At 37.1% G+C, this 9,113-nt stretch overlaps 1 protein-coding gene across 1 annotated transcript in view; it reads left to right on the top strand.

Moving 5' to 3' along the window:
- The first annotated feature begins 442 nt into the window (after positions 1-442).
- LOC134527273 (cilia- and flagella-associated protein 36) overlaps positions 443-9,113 on the top strand; it is a 53,789-nt gene continuing 45,118 nt past the window's right edge. Inside the window, exons 1-3 of the mRNA XM_063359811.1 lie at positions 443-565; positions 4,267-4,334; positions 6,150-6,260. Of these exons, the coding sequence (XP_063215881.1) occupies positions 454-565; positions 4,267-4,334; positions 6,150-6,260 (291 nt within the window). The 5' untranslated portion in view covers positions 443-453. The remainder of the gene's footprint in view (positions 566-4,266; positions 4,335-6,149; positions 6,261-9,113) is intronic.

Raw genomic sequence — 9,113 nt, 5'->3', positions numbered from 1 at the left:
TTTTTAGCTTTTGATCGTTTTTTGTTGTTTGTTTATAACTTATGACCATTTAAAGTTACGATTATTTCTAAATTGTGATTTTTCTAGCGACGGTTTTTCTCAATTGTGAGATAGTAAGTTAATGTGATTATAAACTGTATGTTCTTAGATTATGATCGTTTAACTCTTGACATTTGTGAGCTACCCTTGTTGGTTTTTTCCCCGATAGTTTTAATACATGACTGTTGGAAGTTCTGACTCGGAAGCTACGTGTGGATCCCAAACAGGGTCTTGTGACGTGACCGAGCCATGCTCTTGTCTGTATCTGCTGCACGCAGTATCGACCCGCGCAGGGTCGAGGAGGAATATCGACCCTCGCAGGCTTGTTGTGCTGTACGGGGTCGTCATGCCAACAGGACCACAGGGCGAGGCCATGGCAGCGGGCAGCAGTGTGATAGCGACGGCCGACCCAACATGGACCCGGCTCCAGAAGACTGCTCCTGGGTGCTGGACTCCATCGTCGGCTTCCTGCAGGGCCCCGTGTGGACTGCACCCGTGCTCACCTTCATCGAGCACAAGTCCTCCAGTGAGTCGCAATGCTTCAGATACGCTGAACAAATGTAGCATCAACACACTGGAACATTGAAACGTTCCTGCAACGTTGAAGCTATGTGTCTGAAAAATTTTCTGCTGCAAGGACTAGGCTCGCATTCACCATGACCTCGGTTCTCATCAGGACCATGAAACGTCTTCCAGATGTCATTATTGATATGTCAGTTTTTGGCAATATGTTTTTTAAAAGGCATTTATTAAATTATTTGAAACAAGTAATACTTCAAAATAAATAACAGCAGAGATAATTTTAAACTTCAGAATGTAAGTCTAGACTCAATTTGTGTAGTTCCTGTGATATGTGGATAACATGACATCGATATATTATTGTCCTCGAGATATTGCTCTCGACGTTACCACCAGCCATGTAGAACCATATTCCGGAATTATATCTAACCAACACAATTTCTAACGTGGATGTTGACATGCAGCACATTCTTAGTCCCAGATACACTCTGAACGTAATCATTAAGTGATCGAATAGTTTTCACAGGCCGTGACCAATAGGTACTTATCAGCTTCCTGAACTCTGTTGTCGCTGGTTACCGGCTCCAATGTCAAAGACGAATACAAACACATTATAATACTGAAACGCCAGGCTTTATGAAAATTAATTTTTACAATTTTTAAAGTACAATGTCATTTCAAATTAAAATATTTTATTGGGGTTAGAATTTAATCTAATTGAAAGGCCAAGGGTGTTCTAATTGCCTCACACTGGGATCAGAAATTAATGAAAACTGATTCTTTGCCGAGCCACACAGCCACATCGCCATAAAGAAGGACGGGCATAATGACATAGTGACAATGCCTCTCCTCCCCATGTATAAACACATGAAACAACTTATAAAACTTGAAATAATAATGTCCATCAACAAACTGAAGGGTGTAATTGTGAGGTCGCAAGTATGTACAGGCGAAACTGCAGTGGATGCACAACGGAGAGTTACTCCCAGATAGCAAAATAGGCTTGAATCAAGCTTCATTCAAGCTTGCCATGTTAAGTGTGTTATCTTGAATCAAGTTTGATTCAAACTAGTTTACACCCGACAAGCTTTCAGAAAGGCTGCCACGACAAACGTGAATCAAGCTTGCCATGACAAGTGTGTTAGCTTGAATCAAGCTTGATTCAAGGTAACTATTTACACCTGACATGCTTGCAGCAAGCCTGCCACGACAATCTTGCAAGCTTGCAGCATTGGTTCATGGTTCAAAGAAGGCTTGAATCAAGTTTAATGTGTCAAGCTTGGACGGAAAGCCTACTTCAAGTCATATGACAAGCTTGAGGCAAGCTTACATGCTATGTGGGCTATAAGTGCCACAGTCACAGTATGCTCACCGTATTTCATTTAATGTGTTTTGCAGGACAACATTTAGGAAAAACCTTAAAGAAAATAGCATGAAGCTGAAAATAGGTATAGACGAAATCTCTGATGTCCTGACCAACTTAACAAAAGTACAGAAATATTCTCTGTCTGCATCAAGCAGTTCCAGGCTGTGCAGTTGACAGCTGGATGTCTGAACAAGTGTCGGTTACTGTCTGCTAAAACTTGGCATACGTTTGAAATGCGAGAGGAATCTTCCATTTTAAAAGTCCATATGCATGTCAAAAAAATAATTTTACTTTAATTATTTGACTTACCGAACACGGAGTGGCCCACTCCTGCCTTAAGCTCTCTTTCAGTCTGAAGCCCAACGATGATGTAACTTGATTTTTATGTAGCTGGATTTTACGATACAGTGGATACTTTGACTTTGAGGCAAGCCAGGCCACGATTTCATGGTCCATGATCGGAATGGTACATCAATATTCTTACCATTTTCTACATTCTTCAGCATTGGCTGTGCTCACTTGGATGTGAGGCAGCATCCACTCGATAGACTGCATTCGCTCCATCTAGCTACATTGTTTCCATCTGTATTTGTATCCATCTGGCTACAATGTCTTCATCTGTATTAGACTCAAATGGCTCCATCTGCATTCTGCTCCATATGGCTACAATGGCTCCAACTCCATATGGCTACAATGGCTCCAACTCCATATGGCTACAATGGCTCCAACTCCATTTGGCTCCAACTGATTTCAATTATATTTTGCTCAAATTGGTCCCTATTGCGGGAATAGTTTTTTTATTACTATCCATTTTGGTAGTCATTGATAACGATTTTTACATCTTTAAGATAGAAGTTGCATTATGATAACTCAATCTTAGTTAGAAATTCGATTACAAAAAATATTTTTTAAATATCCGAATTATTTTTTTTTTCACTTTTATACACATACAGGTGAAACAAGTCATTACATTACTATATGTAGCACACACTTCTTAGTTCACTAAGTATAGGCCAAGTTTATTTGGTGATGAATAAATTGTGGCCAAATTGCGAAGCAAGTATAAGTCTTAACCTGTCGATCAATATGTTAATATCTTCTCATGACATGTAATCAATCTCTTCTGCTACTATTGTCTTTCTTACATGTTTGTTAATATTCTTAAAATATCTTACGTCTTCGGTTTTAATTGCAGCCTCATAGTCATTAAAATCGTTTTCATCCAAGGGATCATAATAAGCATTATCATAATTATTTATTTTAAAGCTTAATCAAGTATTGTATCCTGTCAGCTTCATATGCTTCTATATTGTTCTCAATTTCAAGAAAAAGACTAGAATTTAGTGTAAATGTTATTTAATTTCCCATGAAAATTCTACTTTCTTCGTTAGCTTTCAATTCCAAATCATTAACGAGAACTGGGATAGTGTTATTAGAATCAGCATTTTCACATTCTTCGAGTTTATAATAGCATAATATTTTGCCTTCTTTCCACTTCCTTGATGTTTGTAGACTCGTCCTCGGCATCATTAGTCAGCTTGATTGTACAGATCGTGCTATATTTATTCATTACATACCTGCGACCAAAATATATCTGGCACTGGCTGCAACTAAATGATTATCGGTAATTACCCAAAATACACTCTATCCTCTCATGATGATTGGGATTATTCCTCAAGTTAAACCCCTTGCTGCAATAAATACACCTAAGACTTTTCGATACCGTAGCCGGCAACGATTGGGGCCCCATATTAACTTCTGCGATTAATACCATTTTCATACTAAGAGTTTTAAATTTGAACCAATATTTAAATAGGATTTTAAATCGTCCATCAGTGAGAGTCACTTTTCCATTTAAAAATAATACATGTTCCAATTAGTTTCACTTCTTGCCGACAACTTTGCCTCATGTTGTGTTGAAGTAAATATTATTTATTTTTATGTGGTGTGCGGGATACTCTCTCACAGTCGCAACAGAAGGAGGGATTTACTAGAACTCAAGGTGAAAGAAGATCTTGCATGATAGTGTTTCTCAGATACTTTAAGACATAGTAATCGACCGAGTAATGAATCTTTTTTGTTTGAATTCCACTTAATTAAAAACATTACTAGTTTTAATTTGGTAAAGTTAAGGTAAAGGGTAATAGTCAAGGTCAAATGTCATGGTTTAAGTCATCCAAGATGGCGGACACCGGCTCCACCTCCTCAACCTCGAGCCTAGGCCAGTAAATTTATACACTACTTCGCTCATGTACCACTGAACTTGCCTTTAGCCTTTCTGCGTTACATATGCTTTACGTAGTACACCACATGTTCTAATCCCAACATTTCCTAATTTACAGTTTTTGAACCTGGAGCCACGGAGCATGAGCAGGAGTATAAGAAAGTATTTGAAGAATACAAGGACCTGGTAAGTATTAACTGTTTTAAAATGGGTAAGAATATATTAAAATATATTCTTATCCATTTTTAACCAAGTAAAAATTATACAATGAGCTTTTACTCAACATGATCAATAAGTAAAACGATTACAATTTAAACCTAGCGAATTTCAAGGTTTATAACACGCGCCGGAGTCAGAAAAAACAAGATTAGTGTAATTTTTTTCTTTTCCATTTCTTCATCCACGAAATAGGCCTGTGATAGAAACGGCGTCAGATTATTTCAGGGCTTCTTACAATATGACCATATGTTTCATTTTTTGATAGAAGATTGCTAACACTAAAGATTTTGCCCATTTTTGTACATTTAACTCATTTTATATCTTTGTGTGACATATTTTTTTTTTTAAGAATTACTGAAACACATGTGCTTAAAAGCATAAAAAATTGATATAAAAATAATTTTTCAGTTAATTATGACAAAAATTTAATTTTGATAAAATAATGTATTATTGCAATTGCTTGTTGTTAAGTGCTTATTAAAATTTCCTTGCACAGTTTAATTTTAGTAACATATGTATAATATTGTTTCATTTCAAAACCTCAATAGTTTAATTTTTTTAAGTTGTGCTACTACTGTTTGTTATTTGCAAGTTTATATTCTTTACTGTACTGCTAAAAAGTATTTTATAGAATTATTGTAATAAATTTATAATATTATTTACATTTTTTTCCTTACTGATGATTTAAATAAATTATGATCACTCTTTATGAAATAAACTTTTGCCCACATAGCCATTTTCATTCCAGGCACACTTACGACTTACTTTCAGAACATCTCATTTTCTGTACAGCAGGCCAGTATTCATTTAGATTAAGTTACATGTGCGTGGTATCTGGAATATATCAAACATAATTCCACGCTCTTTGTAAGGGTTTATCTGGCGCAGAACTCCAACCAATGGCGGTAAAAATGACCTGGAAAACCTTTCGAGTTCTCATATAAAACCAAGGTTAGGTATTCAGAGTATTCATGCATCATAAAGTTGCTTGGCCTCTGGTTCGCAGCCGCATTGAAGGTGAAGATTTCACTGACAAAGTTACCTACTACCCTGATAATGATGACAGCAAGGTCAACCGAAACGTTCGGGAAATATTCGCCTTCAACGTGGCTATAACCCAGAAGCCAAGCAACTCCATAAAATGGTGGGAAAGTCTGCGATCTCTATTAAATTCAGATATCATGTTAAAGCTTTCTCAGAAGAAAATAAAGTATGCTCGTCAAACTTCATATAGGATTAAAACATCTCTAAAAGTAGATATTGAAAACGTTTTCGAAGAATTTTGTAAAAACATTTAAGCGTTTACTACGAAATATGAAACGTCATACCCCTCCTGCAGTCATTTTTAATGGAAATACACTCTCAGCACCTCTTCTTACTCACAGACTACAACTTCTTTCTCCAAGAGCTATAGGTCCGTACCCGCTCACCACAGAGGTGAAATTACGCTCAATTGCAACGCGCTGGTGAACCTTATAGCATAAATATTTCAAACATTTGCTATTAATTAAATGTATGTTTTGCGAAACAAAATATTAACACCATATTTGTAACTAAAATAATTGCATAACAACTACAGTCATATCAGAACTGTTCAGAGAAACAAAGAAAAATAATAAGCGCCCATAAATATTTTCAGTTATAAACAAATAATAATAAAAAGACAATTATTAGTAGACTTAAAACCTCCGAAGATCGGTCTAGATGCATAGTCACATTCTGACCACAATGTCACGGGAACTACCGCCGACTCGTAATAACTGCGGCGTGACATCTCGGCAGGTCGACTCTATGCTGACCAGCTACATGGAGGACATTGGCATCACCCCCGAGCAGTTCCAAGAAGCGTGTGACGAGAGTAAAACAGGCATCCTCCAAGTACGCTTCCAGCAGGTAATTATACTCACGCTATTGTCAGTCCCACAGACGAATACATTTAGTTACCTGACAGCCGTGAACGAAGGTTGGTTTATGTTAGTTGTTTCTTAAAATAACTTTGTGTCTAAAAATAGATATTTAAAAGGGAGCCTCAAAAGATTTTTTTAACTGTTGCCACGATTCTTAAATGCATCCTGTGGATTTTCGGGGTCTTTAAGTACAAATGTGACCATAGTCGATTTTTCAATCAATTGACTGGTGTAGTAGTATATAAAAGAATGTACTGTGCCTGGTTCTGGTGCGTGGTGCGTGGTGCGTATTGCCGACCACCCTCTGACGTCACGGCGGCCATCTTGGGCGACCTTGAAATTTACATTGACCTTTGACCTTGGACTTTGATGTTGACCTTTTACCTTGATACTATACTTTAATCTTGACATTAGACCTTGACCTTGAAATTTGACCTTAACATTTGAACTTTACCTTGACCTTTGACCTAGACATTGTCCATGCATTTCGCCATCTCGACATCGAGTGACTCAATTCCTGAATGTTGCAATTTTCGTTACGATCGCCATCTCAAATTCTAATACCACGTACGTCATCTTGTTTTCGTCTGCTGGAGGCCACCATCTTGATGATGTCGCGGTCGCCATTTTTTTTCTGTTTTGCTGGAAGCCACCATCATATAATTCGTCATCTTTGTTTCTGCTGTTTGTTCATAAGGAGCGCCAGCATCACTCTGTCTCATGCACATGTTCCATTACCTGCCAATGATGTTGCGGTCCTTATCGGCAAAATAAATTAAATTTCTTTGCAAAATTCTTTAGAAGCGCAGTGATTAGAATCATGATACCTCGAAACACTTTGGTTTGGAAAACATACGCCTCTAACCACACGACCATCAAGATACTTACCAGACCAAGAATTAAATAATATATATAAAAAATAAAACACATACATAACCGAACTTGTACTTTTTTTTTAAATTTGAAGAAATAATAACATCACATGCTACCAGGAGCGTTAGTTAACATACATTACCTGCTAGAGAGCGCTCCCGCCATCTTGTTTTCAGTAATCTATAACAGGATCACTAGTGTACACGACGTCTGCCAGAGTGCGCTGCTGCCATATAAGTATCACGGTGTCCGACATCTTTACATTCCGGTGCCATCTTGAAAATCTGTAATTATTAAGCTAGAAAATCGGAAAAATTTCAAAATACATAAAAAAGGCCTATAAATATACTGATTGATTCAATAGATATCTGTCCTTAATTCGATCCCTGGTCGATGCAAATAATGTAATTTTAGGTAAAAAAAAATATTTATTCAATAAAATACAACGAAAAATCATTAAAGAATTTTAAGTTCCTACTCTACCAGCCTCCAAAAAGCCAATATAGCCACCATATTAATAATTTGTACTTAGTGATGTGCCTACCATAGAAGTCTAATATTTCGATGCATGTTCTTGTACAATGCTATACATTTAGGCCTAGCGTCTCCGAACCAAGAGGCATTTTTAGATTATACGCGACGAACATTTTAAACAGTTTATGTTAAATTTCAGGCAATAAGACCAGGCATCTCCAAACCACGAGGTCAATTTAGATCTGACTGCAGTCTTGACTACATAACATAACGAAACGGCACTCATTCAAAAAAAGAAAAGAACCCGCAATGCATCAATGAACAAGCAATGAACACACTTGACACGCAATACATGCAATTAACACGCAATGAGCACGCAAGGAACATTCAGTGAACACACAATGAACACACAGGACATGCAATGGTAACACAATACATAGAAAGGACATGCAATGGTCACACAATACACACACAGGACATGAAGTGGCAAAACAGTAGGTACATACAACGAACACGCAGTCGCGAGAACTCCGTCTTAGTTAGAAATCAGAAATTGAGGAATAAAACAATCATTTCTGAAAACCAAAATATATATTTTTTTAATTTGATACAAATGTAGGTAAAACAAGTAATTATTGTATGTAGTCAGCTTTCCTCAGTTCTTTGAGTGAGATAGCTACTTCGTTGAGGTGCGAATAGTTTCCTGCCATAAGCGTAGCCATCAGTAGTCTCAGATGATCGACCAACATGTTAGGATCTTCCCCTTGAATTGCAATCAATATCTCCTGCTGCGGTCACCTTCCTGGAATGTTTTTTTAATAATATTTTTAATCACTATCCCATCCATTGGTTAAATTAAATTTGATCAGAATAATTTATTTTATCATGTCGTTTTCATTATTTTGTCTCTGGGTTCATTACAGTCTTCGATCTTGACAGCTTTAGGTGCTTCATCACAGTGCTTGGTCTTGTCACCAGCCTCAAAGTCACTCTCGCCATCATCGTGAGAGTCAGCGCCTGCACCAGGATCATTGTAAGAACTCGAATTCGATCACGTCGAAGTTTCTTCATCGGCTACAAGCTTCTTCATATGCTACAAGCTTCTTGGATGAATCTAATTGAGATGGGTTTGAATGTATTATCATTTTTCATGCTATGATACTTCCATTATCTTCAGTCTTCCTTAAACCATCAGCATACTTTAATGTAAGTTCCTTGTCGAGATCAGGAGTGCTATGAACATAATCATGTTCATGATAGGGAAAACTATTGTCGTCATGCAGTACACTCTTCCTTAGTGTGGTGACTTTATCGATGTACTATATCTCGTAAATGTGTTTGGCTTTAAAAGATCAGCCATTTCTTTTTAATTTATCAATTCGTGTAAACAACCTGCCACACCGATCACAGCTTAACATTTTATGTAGCTGGTTTTTAACACAGTCATTCTTTTCGTGACATCTAACATTCATTCTCAGGTCAAATTACTTGC

Source organism: Bacillus rossius, chromosome 1 (genome assembly GCF_032445375.1).
Source record: "Bacillus rossius redtenbacheri isolate Brsri chromosome 1, Brsri_v3, whole genome shotgun sequence".
Classification (NCBI taxonomy): domain Eukaryota; kingdom Metazoa; phylum Arthropoda; class Insecta; order Phasmatodea; family Bacillidae; genus Bacillus; species Bacillus rossius.
The sequence above is the reverse complement of the archived record's forward strand: the minus strand, read 5'-3'. Positions and strand labels throughout refer to the sequence as shown.